Source organism: Protopterus annectens, chromosome 7.part0, assembly GCF_019279795.1.
Source record: "Protopterus annectens isolate FY-2018-M chromosome 7.part0, PAN1.0, whole genome shotgun sequence".
NCBI classification, from domain to species: Eukaryota; Metazoa; Chordata; order Ceratodontiformes; family Protopteridae; genus Protopterus; species Protopterus annectens.
In genome coordinates this window covers 1111448322-1111465693 of record NC_056739.1, presented here as the reverse complement: position 1 = coordinate 1111465693, position 17372 = coordinate 1111448322, and the positions used below count along the sequence as shown (strand labels likewise).

General features: G+C 41.3%; 1 protein-coding gene across 1 annotated transcript in view; it reads left to right on the top strand.

Annotated features, from left to right (window-relative positions):
• UACA (uveal autoantigen with coiled-coil domains and ankyrin repeats) overlaps positions 1-17372 on the top strand; it is an 845278-nt gene that overhangs the window by 639990 nt on the left and 187916 nt on the right. Inside the window, exon 14 of the mRNA XM_044077695.1 lies at positions 8648-8684. Within this exon, the coding sequence (XP_043933630.1) occupies positions 8648-8684 (37 nt within the window). The remainder of the gene's footprint in view (positions 1-8647; positions 8685-17372) is intronic.

The window sequence follows — 17372 nt, the reverse complement described above, 5'->3', positions numbered from 1 at the left end:
GAGGTTTCTCAATCCCTCATGTAATATTGTTTGTTACACGGAATTTCCAGAACCTTCATCTGTTTCTGCAATTATATATGCTTTGTATTATTTTTGACACAGCCTGCAATTTCCCTGACAGCCTGTTGCCTTTAACAAAGCAGATTATATAATGTTCTTCAGTCTTTTAAGTTTTTTATACATTAATTCCAGACCTGACCCAGCAGCTACTGCTTTAGTGAATCTAGCAGCTGATAAAGATTTCAATTTGAGTCTCTCTCCCCTTTTGACATGTATGGAAAGGCTTTTGATAAGTTTTAGGGAAAAAGAGAGTATGCTTCTGTAACTTAGAATTCTAAGTTGTCTGGTTCATATGTTGAAGTTTATCCTAGCTTTTTGTGAAAGTATGAGGAATGTTATGCTGTCAGTTTCCTAGTGTGAGGAGAAATATGCTTTGTGTAATTTGGTTTCTCCTGTTTCACAAGTTATTCATTGTTGTTTAAAATGTACCTGACTCTGTGGATACTACTCCATGGCTGCTGACACAAACTTTTTTGAGGAAGATTGCCTGACTACATTCTCAGAACCTCCTAGAAGATGCCAAAAATCTAATTTTGAATTCCACCTTAGATAGAGATCTAGTTTTTGACCTACTGCAGAAGCCTTCAAAAAGTATGTTGAGAGGAGAAAGCGGATTCGGGGAATCTCTTGGATTTTGCAGCCTTCCTTCTCTAAGTTTTCCACGGGGTTTCACTCCGTCTAACATTGGTAAAAAACTAAATGCAGTCCCAGCATAATACTGGTAAATGTCTAAAAGACAATGGCAGAGAAGTTCCAGAAAGAAAGCCAGAACCTCCAGACTAAAGGACAGTCCAGTGAATCAGCCCTCCCAGCCTGGCAGTTGCTTAATCCCCCCAAAAAGTCTGAATCTCCATTTCTGTCTTTGGCATCAGATTGTTTCATACAAATTGGTACTGAATATCCTCCATCAAGGCTATTGATGGTAGAGGGAGGCTCTCCTTTCCAGGGGGATTCCTCCTCATCCGCCAGACAAAACTTTTTTTTCCACCTGTCTTATAACGCGTGCTTTCTCCAGGAGTAATAGAAGATGTTTCTTCTGCTCTGTTGGAAGGATTTTATTCGAGAACATTTCTAATGCCAAAAAAGATTCTTGGAGACCAGTTTGTGATAGTACCCAAGTTAAAAGTGTTGTCACTTACCAACATATTTACCCCTTCCTCATTTGAGTTGCTTAGTGACATTAGATTTAAAAGATGCATATCGTCACATTCTTATTCATCCAAGTTTCAGTCATTTAAGAGTTTGTCTGGACCATGTTGTCAGTTCTCTGCCTTTACTGTTTGTGCTATCTACTGCTCCAAGTGTGTTCACAAAGTGTCTAGGTCATGTGATAGTCCACTGCAGACTGCAGGGTTTCTACATGTTTCTTTATTTAGATAAGTTGCTTACCTTTGTAAAGTCTTTTACAAAGTGTCAGGAATCTCTGTCTTGGCTAAGGGATCTTCTACACAGGCTGGGAGTCAAAACATTCATAAGTCTTTTCTGATTCTTCTTACAGGACTTTTTTCTGGGTTGCCTGCTGGACACCTTAATACAAAGAGCTTTTCTTCTACAGGAAGAAAATAGGTCTATAGTTAGATCTATGTATGTGGTTTTTCACTCGCTCCTTTCTTAGTAAGAGAATTATTCAGTATTCTGGGTCTTATGGCATCCATGATTCTCATGTAACTTCTGATAAGACTGCACATGAGAATGATATAATGGTATCCAGAACCCTTATGGTCTCAACATCACCACCCACTGACATTTCAAGTTCCAGGCTAAGGATGTGTAAAAAGGAAGATTGTGGAGATGTCAACTTTCTCAGAAACCATATCTTGTGTTCTCTCCTTCTGCCACAGCACAGTCAGTCACACCAGTCCCCTTAGTCTTTGTTTGGGGAAGGCATACAATTTCAGGGTCTTTGGAAGAAACAAAGACAGTCCAAAGCACATAAACATAAAAAAAGATGCTCTCTCTCTCTCATAAATGCTGTCAGCACACTGAGTCATCTGTATTTCCTGGGACCTCTTCAAGTATTTACAGACACCACCACAGTGGTATGGTACGTAAACAAGCAAGGAGAGAGCCAGCTCTTACCACCCTGTGTAGACTAACCATGTTAGCAGGAAATATCACATTGTACCACATTCTCACTCGCCATGCATCTTGCATCCCATCCATGGAAAATTGTGTGGCAGACCAGCTTAGCAGGGCCAGGACAGACACTCATGAATGGAAACTGAATCAAGGGGTCTTCCAAGATTTGATCCATTTATGTGGAGTACTTCAAGTAGATCTTTTTGCCTCTTCTATTGGCAGTCATCTGGCAAAATTATTTTTCCAGGACTCCATGCAAGAAAGCCTGGAAGACAGATGCCTTTGCCTTTTCTTGGCCAGGAGTGTTCCTGTATGCCTTTTCACTCATTCCACTGATTTCCAGGGTACTTGCAAAGATTCAGAAGAACTTCCCAAAGATCATTGTGATGACTCTCATTTGGCACAGGCAGCTGTGGTTATTTCTTTTGGAAAAAGCCGGAAGCAATTACTACAAATTTCCTCACAGAATACATTTTCTCACACAAGATCAGGAATGTTTAAAACATCCCAACCCAAAAAAGCTGAAACTGACCGCCTGGATGGATAGTGTTTTTATTACATTTTAGACACCTGTCTTCTGAGGACATGTAGCAGGTATTGATGAAGGCAAGAATGCCTGCTACTAGAATATTGTACGTTAGCAAAGAGAAAAGGTTTTCTAGTTGGTGCCAGCAAAAGAACCAGCAGCCACTCACTGCTAGTATTTTGTTTTTTAAGCATGTGTGAGTTACTATCCTGTTACCTGTCTTATTTCTATGTCAAAGTTCATTTGCCAACCTTTTCAGCATATCTGCCTATAGTCCCCCTCATTCAGTACAGTCTTGTATCAAAATGTTTTTGAAAGGTGTTTTCACATGATGCCTACCAAAAAAGTGACTGCTCCTTGGGATCTTAATTTTGTGCTTGAAAAGCTAACACTTGCGCCATTTGAACCAGCTCATCAGGCTGACTTGAGGTTCTTAACTTGGAAACAGTCTTACTCATTGCCCTTCTGCAAGAAGAGTCTGTGAGTTGCAAACTCTTACAGTGGGTCAGCCGTATCTCATTTCCCACAAAGATAGGGTTTCTTTGGAAACTAGTCCTGCTCTTATGCCTCAAGTGGTAGTGGAGTTTACAAGAAGCCAGCCTATCCATCTTCCGTCTTTCAATATCCTAAAATGAGAAAGAAAGGATACTTCATACCTTGGATGTCCTCTGATAACTCTGGTACTATCACGACTGAGCAAAGTATTTTAGAACTTCTGATCAGCTGTTCATTCCTCGAGAAGGTAAGAAGAAAGGGCAACCTGTGTCAAAGCAGACTGCTGCTAAATGGCTGTCTCAGGCTGTTACCTTTTGTTACTCCCACCACAACAAAAACTTTCCCAACAGTGTCGAGGCTTACTCTGCCAGGACCTTGGCTTCATCTAGGCCAATTTTTGTAAAAGGTTGAATTGTAGGAGCAGCAACAACTTGATTCTGTGCATACTCTTACAAAGTATCTTAAAGTAAATTTCTTCTCCAGGTTTAGGACAGGTTTTGCTGGTATCATTCTCTAGGAGCTCTTGGACTCCTTTTTCTTCTCCTAGTTTTAAGCCAGGGTAGTCTTATCCATACAGCATAGGCTACTTGCAGCATTGATCGTAATGATGAATATAGTACGGTTGTGTATAATAAACATGCCTTAAAAGTCGATGTTCGCATGATCACTGCTGTAGTAGCTGATGCCTCCATCCTTCCCCCATATTTTTAGCCAGATTTTGGACATGTATTTTTTTTCTTGGCTTTTGCCTCCCTCTCTCTGGTGGCATGAAACTCTGTAGGATGTGATGCCCAAGCTTGACTTTCATGTCAGCTTGCTAATGGTTAAGGCACATGGAAGATGCACTTAAGATTTGGAATCTGTCTGGCTGTTACATCCTTGGCAGGATATAACCCATATAACTTAGGCTACTGCAGCAGTTGTCATTCAAACCTCTACTGTTAAGTAAGTTTACATACATAACTGTACTTTCTCACTAACATTTGTTTTTTTAATATCTGTAACTGGGAGATGTATTGTGAAAGCTGCAAAGGTAATTCAGCAAGTCCAGATGATAATGTCTCTTCCACATGATGCTCTCCATCCCTGTCATTAACAGGAACCACATATCCTATGAGATCCAGAAATAAATCTTGTGATGGCATGAAGCTTAAAAATGATCATAAATATATATATAAAAAAAACAAAAAAAAAAATGGAATCAAAACTCCAAACGAAAGTTTATAGAGTCCTATAAAATGGAATCAAAACTCCAAACGAAAGTTTATAGAGTCCTATAGTATTACCTGTTTTGACATTGTTTAAAAACTCAGCAGAAAAAAAAAACATTCATATTTCATTAAACAGTAAAAAGAAATATTTTAATTTATCTGGGGAATTTAGATCTTTAAAATAACTCGTCCGAGATAAATCTATATGTATAATGAAACCGGATAAGTATGGGGTAGTTTTCTTTATTGGTTACATTTTTTACAGTCCAAAAATGCTGGAATTGCTACTCAGTGATCATTGTATTTTTTATTAAATTGTATTCAGGCACAAATATATATATATATATATATATATATATATATATATATATATTTTTTTTTTTGCTTGTATTACTTTGGAGTTTCTCTTTTTGAGGTTATAGTTCCTTGTCTATAGTAGTAGTACTAGTATTTAACATTGCTGATACTTCTAATTTGTAATATTTTTTTCCTTGGATAATGCAGTAGATTACTAACTTAATATTCTTGGTCTCTCTCTTTCATTATCGGATCAGAGGCAGTCAGTGACAGTAAGCTCTAGACACAAGAGGTTTTAGCAAGATGCAGTTTAAAAGAGAAGAGAGTCTTGCAGTTAGTACTGCAAGGAGAAACCATACAAAGAGATTCAACAAATTGCCTCTATACAAACTATTCAGATCCTCCATCCTCACCACCTTTTTCACAAGGGGTTGGGATGTCACTTCAACAGTGATAATTATCTCGAGCCAAGGATTATATCGCCGAGTGGCTAGCCCTGCTACTGTAGTTCATCCATATCACTCACACGCACACACACTCGCACCTATCACCAGTTTAGCGAGTCCAGTTCACCTACTGCATTTCTTTGGAATGTGGGAGGAAACCCACATGACTGCAGGGAGGACATGCAAGCTCTGCACAGAAGGTACCCTAGCCGAGAATCAAATCAAAAATTCCTTTGCATTTGTGTCAGATCCTTTTATAGAGATTTGCATTCTAAGTACCTTTTCTGCCTAGAGGAGTCCTATCCTGTGGTAGACTGTCAGATATGTATGGGTTTCATCAGGGAAAACCAACAGAAGAAGAGAGTTCTCTCTCTGTGCCTGGCTGGTATAGAACGTTAGTGGCAGTAATGCAGATGTTAGCTTCATAGTCTGACCATCCTTTCAATAGTGAGAGCCACAGCCTCCTAAAAAGTCAAAAGAAAGACCACCACCACAAAAAGAAAAAAAAATAGTTGAGAGGGTCCTTAACAAAGATGCATCCAAGGAGCTCAAGACTTCTCCCTTCGTGTCAAACAGGCATAAGGACACCTTAAATGGAGAATCAGTTTCCCAGCCCCCAGACCAGCATCCTTCATGCCTGCTGGCTTGTGTACATCTGCTCTGTAGTTGAACATGTCAGCAGCTTCCATCATGTCCTACTTGGTACTGTTGCAGTTAACCAGAATGTTGGATGTGGAAGCCATTCTGAACAAACGGATAACACCAACGACCAAGTAGAAATCGTGGTTCAGTCCTGTAAGAAGTATAAATATCTCCTGATTCTGTTAGCTCAAGAAAACCTTGCTGGGGATAGATGAGCTGATCATAGCTGCACCTTCTGCTCCATTTCTCTGGAAGGTTGAACATTAACCTTTTGCTTCTAACTTGTGTCTTGGTAGTCCAGTAAACATGGTGGAATGTCTTCTCTGCTAGACTGCAGGAGAGTATATTCTCTCACACACCAACTATGTCCAACTCTTTTTGGTAGACTCAAGCCTGTGTCCTGTCTTCTCAGAGAGGTCCCCCACAGTGTGATCACCAGATGTTGCTGTTGCAGCTCAGCATGTACCCAACCCATCCTTTCAAGATGAATGGCCTGACTCTGGCAGCTCACTCCCACTCCTACCCAGTTGGCTTCTGCCACACTTGTATTATTAAGTTTTGAGTCGTAGTCAGGATTTCATCTCTGTTTCTCTGTGCCAGGGAGTCTATGGCATTTGATTGTGTGATTAAAATTTGATTCAGATATGGATTTCTACAGTGCAGTCAAAGTAAAATGGACTAGAATTTTACTTTTTCTGTATAATGTAGGTTTGCAAACACCTGACTGATAAGAGACTTCAGCAAGCTACTGCATGACTACTGTATGTAGATTATGAAACCATGTCATTACGTGACTTGAGAAGCAATTTCTTTCCAACCATGGCTACCTCGTGTAAACTGTCAGTCCATAACAGGTAGTTAGGCATGTGCAAGAAAGACCTCTAAAGAGTTTTGAAGTGTCAATTAGCAAATTCCTGCAAAGGCAAATGTAGCAGGATGAACACAATGGAGGCCACATTGTAAAAGGGATGCATGTTGTTTAGGATCATGATTCCAAAAATAAGCATTGATTCCATATCCACCCAGTCCCTAGGGCTGTTTTATGGCAACTTTACACAGATCACCCCAAAAATTCAGTGTAGTCACTAGTCCACCATTACATGCAATGAGGCAGCATCCAGACACCGAACATATTTGTATATATAACTTGGAAGGCTGAACAGCAGATACTGACCATTTGGTCACAGCAGAGAGAGACAGAAAGGGCAAATTAATGCATGTGCTAAAGAAGCACAAAATATGCAATGGCAGGGCCATGGTTAACACACTTGGGTAGTTTGAAATTGCTCAAATCAAGTGCCCATCAACATGTGATGCCACCAAAATCCTGGTGGCATGCAGAATCAAAATTTCAGGGAGGCACTCATTGAGATCATCTAGAAGGGGTTGATTTCTCAACTGTGTATGTTCCCTTTATGACAGATGCTCTTGCTATTGATGCTTCTGTCTCAGCACTTTACCTGTATTTTGTTTACATATTTGCCCATATTTTGGTGGTGTGGGATACTCTAGATATCTGCATAATCAGGGTCTGTTTGGTGATTTCTGAAGCTAGCTCACGAATTTTCTTCAGAATCTATCATCTGTATTTAGCTGTCTGGATTTGACAAATGATTGACCCTAAGGCAATGGTAGCAGGCATGTAAATATTTTCTCAAATCATTCAGTACTATAGTATTCCCATTGTCTGAAATTGTGTTGAGGCTTTGAACAAGTACACCCAGATCTAGCATAGGATTTTTGTACGTTTTAGGAGGCCTGTTGGACCATATGAAAGCTGGCAGTTTTTTGGGGGCCTGGGAATTTGGAAACCAGCTTCTAAGATGCTGCTGTATAAGCATCTTTAAAAGCTTCAGGCTTAAGGATATAGTAGGCTTTGGCTTATCCAACCCTAGAAAATCCAGGTACCTCCAGTTGATCTTTGGCAAAATTCTGGACTCGCATCACAGGAGACTGAATGTCTGTTCAAAAGATTCATTGTTTGGCACCTAGCCTGAGGCTGTAGTCTCCTCATCATTGGAGTCGTGTCTGAAACATTTGTAAGGTGTACACCCTGTCTGCCTTGTCTTCCAGTGAAGGGACGGACCTCTTTTCCCATTGAAAGGCTCTGTACCGAAGGTGGAGAGTTGGGCAGTAATGTGCTTCTAGTTCTGCACATTTAGAATAGTTCCTCAGCCAGTTATTAAAATCCTGCAAGGCTAAGCTTTTCTAGGAGATGAGGAGGTCACTTGCTATAGGCATAGAGGCCTGTGTAGTGACAGATGTGCTTATCTGCAGGATGGCAGCCTGGAGTCCTGAACTGTGGCCTTCATTGTCTGGTTTTCCTTAATGCTGTAGAACAGGGCGAGACAACAGATTAGTGTGGGGTGAGTGTTTGATAGCTCTGGGAAGATTATGGAGCTAAAGAAGAGAATTAAAAACAACCCAGGCATCTGATGCTACTGGATACTGCATTTGGCATAGCAACTGGATATGATCCTGTGTCCATGTTTACATGTTTTCCATTATGCGTCAGCCGTTTCCCTTCCATTCAGTTTCCAGAATATGTATCCTAGTATAATAGTTTTAAAATGCAGATTTTTTTTTTTCAGTGATAATTATTTACTTATACCTCTTGTACTCTCTCCTAAAAATAGTTATTCAGCTAAGTGGATGTATTAGGTAGTGTCCTGCTGTTGAGAGATAGAGAGAAGCAAAGCTTTTTCCGAAGGTAACTTTATATAAGTGAAGGACTTGCACAATTCTGGCATGATTTGTTATATAGGCTTTACTGAGCATGCATTGCAGAGTTTAGTATTTCAGCTATTCGTTTTTTTTTTTTGTGGGTTTTTTTTTTTTGCTGTTGTATTTTGAACTTTATTTACAGTTATATTTTATTTTGTTTCTTTCAGAATGACTTTATGGGTGCTGGAGGCCCTTTTTATAAAGGTAAGTTAAATTATTGCTTGAAAAAATGTCAACTCTTTTCCCATATAGTTTTTATAAATGTTTTAACTGGATAGTAATTTAAATGCGTAACTTGGGCTTGCTTATTAAAAGACCACTACGGGCAGAAACTGAGAATACATATATTTTTCAACTTATGAAGTTCTATACAATCAAAACTTGCCAGAAGTACTGTAACTGTTTATTGCTCATTTCTTGCTCTCTTAACCCTGAATGGCCTTATATGAACAGACATGCTGATTTGATCTTGTTTTATTTGAAAGCTATATTTGGCCGTAACATAATATGAGGGAACAGTTGTTGAGATTAATTTGCCATAGTCTCAACTGTTATATTTCCATTTACTTAGAATGTATGCAGTGAGAAATGTTAATTTTGACAGTCCTCGGCAAAATGTCAGTGTGTACTTTGCAGTGACTCTTTGGATGGTATTCATAGTACCAGGGATTTGTGTGCAAGGTCAGATGTCAAATAGCACCACTACACCTTTATGCAGATATGCTCATCACCAGTTACTAATGCTGACTGTGTGAAAGTGAGGACCTGCACAGACATGCCCACAAGCTTTTGAGCTGTCTGTAAATTTGTAAAAGTGCATAATGACTGGATGTTCTTCGTGTGTCACTGTTGCAGTCATCACATTTGGGTTATCTGCTTGCAGTAGCCCTCAGTCGGCCTGATTAACAAAGTCTTGGGTCCTGCGTTGGTTGCTGTCCCTTCTTCTGTGATGTCAGGTCATCAAGGGTATAAAATATGCAGTCGACGCCATTACATCAGTCTTTCTTGCCGTGCGGTGCCCGAAGCAGAAGCAGTTCGCAAGTGCCGGTTGGCCAACACCTGAAATTTTCATTTTTGAGTTTCAGAACTGAAGTCTTCAACTAAAAGCCAAGTACCCTGTTGGGGAAACTTTTTCTTGCTCTAAACCGATGTCAGTAAAAGTTAATTGCATTACTTGTAGAAAGCAAATATCTCATAAAGATTTTCACTCGTACTGTATTCCTTGCCTAGACCCTGACCACGACGTCCCTCGCTGTCAGTTTTGTGCTTTATTTAAACCAAGAACTATCCGTCGTCTGTATATTTTCGCTTCTAAATATTTTGGTGCTGGGTTCAGTTATCCTGATATGTCTTCAATAAGCCAGCTGACTACCAACATTCCGAAAAAACGCAAAGATAAAGACAGAGACAGGCTGCCTAGGTCCAAAGCTGCCAACCACGCTTCTCCTAAGCCAGTCGCCAGTTCGCCGGTACTCAGTGAGGCACTTTCGCAGCCCCTGATGCCCACTATTTCAAGTTTTGCAGGCCTCTACTGAGACCCATTCGGAGTCCGGTATGCCGCAAGATGCTTCAACTGTGGAACTTGCAGATGTCTCTACCTTGGCTGGGTCCGGAGCCACTGTGCAGGCACCAGCTTCTGAGGGTGTATTCAGGCCAATGGACTTGCGTATTAAACCGATGCCATCTTCTTCTTCATGGCCTAAAATTTGAACCATGCTAGAAAACTGATACCCAGACAACGTGGTCAGGCCTCTATGCCTGAAAAACAAATGATACGAATGGCTGAAGATCTTATTACTTTAATTAGGGGAAGCCAGCTTTCCCCCTCTAAGAGACCCAGGATTGAGTTTGCTTATGATACTTCTGACCAGGATTCTGAATTTTCGGTTTCCTCTGATGACCAGGATTTGCCCTTATCTACCTATGAGGATTCTGATGCTGAGGACTCTATTCCCTCTGCTTCCCCCCAGAGGATTTCTCTTTGGGTGAAACCTTGCATACTCTCATGGAGCATTTTCGTTGGGAAAGTCAGAATTTCTCTGATTCTAAAAAGAGGCTTAGGGATTTCTTACTCCTGCCCAAGCACAGGCCTGTAGCCATACCTCCTGTACTAGACATTGTTGATGATGCCTTTTCGGAATCTAGCTTGGCCCCTGACTCTCTACCTCCTGCTCCTGGAAAACCTGACAGATATTACAGGGTCCCTGACTCTCAAGTTCCTTTTTAAAAATCCTACTGCTGATCCTGAGTCCATTTCACAGGGACCCAAGGGCATTAAAGCTACTACTGCCAAAAATCCTACCCCCTCTGATAGAGACTTCAGGGTGCTGGATAGATGGGGTAAGAAGATATACACCCCTGCAACCTTGGCCATTAGGGCCTTAAACTGCCAGTTTCATATGTCAAAGTATCAGCAGCATGTTATTGGATTGCTTAAACAGAAAATGATGATTCCTGATTATGTGGAAAATAAGGATTTGCTGCATTCATCTGAACAAGTTGGAAAACATACTTTGCAATGTGGTTTTGATTCACTAGAGGCTTCTTGCAGGGCTGCTGCAACTGGGTCTGTACTTAGAAGGCATGCTTGGCTTAAGGAGCAATCCTTGCCAGATCATGTTAAAGCAAAATTACTGGATGCTCCCTTAAACCAGGGCTGGCCTGTTTGGCAACAAGGCAGAAGTTGTTCTTAAAAAGATGAAGGAAAAAGATAAATCTATGCAAACTGTTAAGATTTTTTACAAGTACAACCACCAAGGTTTAGTAGGCACTGGCCTTCCAAGAATTGGTCCTTTCCTGCCTTTTCCAGACCTTCTCAATCCGAGCCCAGATCCAGCAGAGCTCCCAGGGTGTGCACAGGACTAAGCAGTGGGGGGCTTCCACTTCCAAACCCGGGAGTAATAAAACTCCCCCTATGGTAAACTGTCTCAATGAACTCTTTTTAAAACTTCCAAGCACTTCTCAACTGACTGCCCCTTTGGGGGGAAAGATTGCTCTTCATGCAAAAAACTGGGAGCTCATTACCCAGGACAAATCGGTTTTAAATATAGTGTCCCAGGGATACAGATTTCACTTCCACTCATTATACCAGCACCAAGCAGGTGGCCAGATCTACCCCCAAGTCAGTGGGGAGAGGCCCATAAGCAAGTACTTTCTCTCTTAAGCATGGGGGATATTCAGTTGGTACTAGAAGAGGAAAAGAGACAAGGTTTGTACTCAAGACTTTTCCTGGTACCCAGAAAAGATAATTTATGGCATCCTTCCTGGACCTGTCTACTCTAAACACCTTTTTGGTGATACCAAAATTCAAGATGCTGACTCTACACCAGTTACTCCCTATGCTAGGCAAAGACGCCTGGTTGGCAACACTAGATTTAAAGGAAGCATACCTGCACATCCCAATCAGGAAATCTTGCAGAAGATACCTACGCTTCAAAGCAGGCTACACACACCATCAGTTCTCTGCACTGCCCTTTGGCTTATCTGCTGCACCCAGGGTATTCACAAAGTGCCTAGCTCCAGTCATTGCATTTTGCAAGCAAAGAAATCTTCAAATATATCCATACTTGGATGATTGTCTAATTCAGTCTGAAAGCCAGGACATACTTTTGAATCATCTGGCCTTTGTACAAAGGGTGCTAACCTGTCTGGGGTACACCATAAATGAAAAGAAATTACATCTGGTACCCTGTCAAATTATATTCCTGGGAGCAAGCTTGAATACAACTTCCCAGATGTCTTTCCTCACGCCAGAGAAACACTCATTTGACAACCTACTTCAGACTAGTGGCCACAAAAACCCTGCTATCTGCAAGGCAAATACTACAAGCCTTGGGGTTCATGGTCTCCTGCATTCTTCTAATTCCATATGCAAGACTGCATATGAGGAAACTACAGTGGTATCTAAAAAGCCTATGGTGTCAACATTCACAGGATCTAGAAGCAGTGATTCCTATCATAACTTGCCTGTCACCAAAACCAGGCCCCCTGCCACCCAAACCCTAACAGGCGCATCAGTCTATGCATGGGGGGCTCACCTGGCAGGGAAGTGCATTCAGGGCAAATGGAACCCAAGCCAAATGTCCCTGCATATCAATCAAAAAGAAATGTTAGCTGTACAGAATGCTCTGACAGCCTTCAAGGACCACATTCTTTCAGGACAATTAATAGGAAAGACGAACACCACCACTGTTATGTGGTACATAAACAAGCAGAGGGTACACATTCTTACCCCCTCTACAGACTAGCCATGGCATTGTTAGAACACAGCCCTGAGCTACCAAGTGCATCTGCAAGCTCAATTCCTGCCAGAAAAACTAAATACACTGGCAGATGAACTAAGCAGAAACCTCATGGACCCACATGAGTGGAAACTGGAACCAATGATTTTCAACATGTTGACAAGCAAATGGGGGAGCCCAGATAGGTCTATGTTTGCCTCCCTCCAGAACTATCAACTGGACAAATTTTGCACAAGAACTCCCCACAAACAAGCTTGGAAAGTGGATGCTCTGTCCTTCAGCTGGAAAAACCTATCAGTTTATGCCTTTCCTTCTCTGCCTCTGCTCTCCAAAGTACTACTAAAGATCAAACAAGAAAAACCAAGGATGATTTTGATTGCACCAGACTGGCCATGCCAACACTGGTGCCCCCACTTGTGCAGTCTGTCACTGTTGGACCCATGACACCTGCCTCAGACTCCTACCCTATTGTCTCAACAGGAGAACTAGATTCTGCACCCTCCGCTTCAAACACTGAACCTAGCAGCCTGGCTAATTACCTAATCTCTCCTATTCCATCCCTCAGTAAATCAGTGATGGATATCATTTTAGAGGCAAGGAGGCCTAGTACTAGAAAATCTTATGCTGAAAAATGGAAAAAATTCTATGCCTGGAACCATTCTCAAGGGATAAACACAGCAGTTCCTAATTTACTTCAGATTTTACAATACTTAACTGAGATGCTTCACAAGGGCCTGTCTTTTTCCTCCATCAAAATTCACACCTTAGCCATTTCAGCTCAGTGTAACACAGAACCTCCCCTCTTCTCTCATCCACTGCTCAAGCAGTTCCTCAGAGGGGCCAAAAATTTACGACCACCCAGGAGAGCTCCAACTCCAGCCTGGGACCTTAACTTTGTATTGGAAAAGCTCACTCCTACTCCTTTTGAGCCAGCTGCATCTGCAGAGTTAAAATTCCTTTCTTGGAAAACAGCTTTCCTTTTAGCAGTCACTTCAGCAAGAATGGTATCTGAATTACGGGCCCTTATGGCAGTGGAGCCTTTCATCTTCTTTCATGCAGACAGGGTGTCCCTCAAGACCAATCCCTCCTTCATGCCCAAGGTGGTATCCAGTGTGGCCCTTGATCAGTCCATTCATTTGCCAGCCTTTTTTCCTAATCCACAGAACAAAAGGGAACAGATATTGTACTCCTTAGATGTGCACAGACAACTTAGATTCTACTTGGACAGGGCTGAACCTCAAAGGAAATCTGAACAACTGCTGGTGGTATTTGCTGCAGGGACAGAGGGGAGGGCTATTTCAAAGTAAACCATTTCCAAATGGATGGGCCATTGCATTCATTTCTGCTACAAGCACCATGAAAAACTTATCCCACAGGGCATTAGACCCCAATCAACCAGGGCCGCATCTACCTCTACAGCCTTTCTCAGAGGCGTCCCTACCAGGGACATCCTAGAAGCTGCTACCTGGAGTTCTGTACATACTTTCACCAAGCATTACCATCTGCCAGTTTTCTCTAAATCCAGAGCTGGCTTTGCCACTGCAGTTTTGCAAGACCTTATGGCTGGTCCTAATGCTATCTAAATTCCTCCTCCCATCCTTAGCTTTGGGAATCTACCCTAATATGATGACTGCAACAGTGAAACATGAAGAACATAGTACAGTTGTGTACACTTACCATAAATGTAGATGTTATGTATTCACTGTTGTAGTCCTGGTTACCCTCCCCCCAGCCCCCTTATTTCTCTTGGCTGTACCTCTACTCTCATTTAATATGCTCAAAAGCTTTTTGGTGTATTTGCTTTTTTATTGGTGGTATATCCTTGCATATTTATAGATTTAATTGCTTCCCATTAGGGGGGCACCTGACATCTGGGCAAGAGAAATTGATGTAATGGCGTTGGCTGCATGTTTTATACCCCTGACGACCTGACATCATGGAAGAAGGGGACAGCAACTGACGCAGGACCCAAGACTTTGTTAATCAGGCCGACTGTGGGCTACTGCAAGCAGATAACCCAAATGTGATGATTGTAACAGTGAATACACACAAGCATCTACATTTATGGTAAGTGTACACAACTATACTTTATATGTGGGTGTAAGAGTTTTGAGTGCAAAGTGACTACTTTTTTCTGCTATTTTTGGAATTGGCTGGTGAGCACAAGCTTGTACAAGCATGCATATATTGCTGGTGTTGAATTAATGAAAGTGGGACTCAAGAACAGCTATGTAGTAGTGAATTTAAAAAATATATGTAAAGAGTATATACTGAATGTATGAGCATCCTTGTGGCTACCCTGATTTTGGTCTTTATAAGGTTAGAATGGGGAAGCTAAAATAGCTAGAAATGGGGGGGGGGGCAACAAGGTGCACACAAAAGGAAAACCTCAAGGAGGTGGGTGAAGACGTTTTTGGCATGCATAGACTCCCCTATTTTTCAATTTTTTTATATGATGGAAGTTAGGGAAGGAGTAAGGGAAGAGGGGTGTAAGAGACAAGTTTAGGGAAGAGTTAAAGAATGGACATAACATAAAAGATGGACGGGAACACCATAGTGGGCTGACATTGGTGGAGGGACTTGACATAACGTATAGCAAACAGAATAGGGGAAGTGGTGTCTGATCAGGTATTTAGAGGACCTCAAATAGTCCCACTGCCTGATGCACCTGCAGTGGGTCCCCACAGTGATGTGGAGCTGGAGGTCTTTAGTGGCTTAATGGGCAGAGACTATTGGTTCAGCAAGTCTGTGACCCCCTCAAGGAGGTCTTATAAGAGTTAAAGGCAGCTGTCCATTGCCTGCTTGGTGGCATCCTCTACAAGGTCCAGGAGCTCATGCCGTTTGTGACTTTCCAGGATTTCCAGCACCGGAGTACCCACAGAACCAGGAGACACCACTCAGAACCTGTAAAGATGTCCCAAGGTGGGCAGAGAGAGATGTTGAGTAGCTCCTTGGCTGTGAGGTACGAGGCTGGAGATGCCCCTGGGATCTCTGGACCTGTGGAAAGAACAATAAAGGGAGAAAAAGGAAAAAAGTGAGGGAGACAAAATGGAGACAAGGACGCAGACATTGCTGTTTCAGTGTTTTATTGACAGTACATTGTTAAACATTTACTAGGTAAGCTTACTGCATGAATTTGTTACATTCTTGAATAATGCTGTCAAATGGTATTGCAATTAACTTTTGTGAAAGTATTACTTAATAGTTTAATTATTTTTGATTACCATTTATATTTGAAACAGTTCAGGAAAAACAATAGTACATTCCTTCCCTTTTTATTTTAGCTATGGAATGGGACAGATAATGCATGACTAAAAGTACTTATGTAATGGAATGAGCAATTCAAATGCCCTCTGTCAAGTTTTTATGCCTTCTGAGCGCCTGATCCTTATTGTAACATTGCTCTTCATTTGTAGAAGTAATAAGAAAAGAATGCATGTTTGGTTAACCATGCTGTACATGTGCACGCAGATGTAGAATGCCTATTTTTCTAACAGAATTTTTTGCTAATACATGTGGCGCAGTGGATGCTTGGACATCTCTTTATTATTGCAAACTATTAGCAGTAATAAATGCTTGTATTATTCTCGGACAATCTTTAGTTTCCTTACTTTCTTTTTTTTTTTGGTACAAGAAACTGTTTGAGGATGTACTATGTTCATGTGATCTGTTACACTGAGAGGCACCAGAGTGACTGAGGAAGGGTGGAGGAATTGCTTTTAATGGCAAAGTTACATTTAAAGTAAGATAACTTTAACAAAAACCTGTACCTGACTATTACAATATACATTATGATGCACATTGTGTTTTACCAAGTTAATGCATTTTCAACTACTAAACCATACAAGTCCTAGTTAATGGTAAAATGAAATAAGTACAGCATGCAAAAAGTTGTATTCAAGTCATACACTTGCTGCTTTGCTTCCGCATCTCCCACTCTGCATAAGGTATAGTGGCTATTTTTGATCAACGATTTCATCTGTAAATAAGTTACAAACTTTTGAAAAAACAAGCAGTTTGTGTATATACCAAGAAAATAGTAAGGCCCTATTTTTTCCTAGCAGTAACCACTAGAAATTAATTCTCCATTCTTTTACTGTTTCTACATACATTTGTATTTTATACAATGTCACGCCATCTGCATGCATAAACAACTAAAAATGTTAATGTAATCACTCATATATACCTCTACAGGTAATCATATCTCTGACAGCACTGATGCCCAGTGTGGGGGATCCCTGTTTTGGATAAAAGGTGGTCTAACTCATAGTATCATAGGAGGGCTACTAGGCTAATGGCCCTGGGGCCCTTACAAACCTAGCCAAGAGTTTATCCCCAAAAAGTTAACCTCAGTCAGCACCTGTTACCCCTGTCAGTGAGGAACACAGGTGGAACCCCTGGGATGAATTTGTGGTTTCCCATCCACTCATCAAGGTTGAGCTTGAAGAGGTCAGCGAGGTGATCTGTTTGACGTGTATGGGAAGTCTATTCCAGACACTGGGCAGCTTCTGGAAGACAAACCTGGTCTCTCTAGCAGGTTTTGTTAATGTCACATATTAAGTTCAGGCCTTTGGAGCGGGTAGTGTGTGAGGAGTTGCTTGCAGATATGAAGCATCTCTAGTAGGGCAGGGTCTGAGATTGCCTTGTAGGT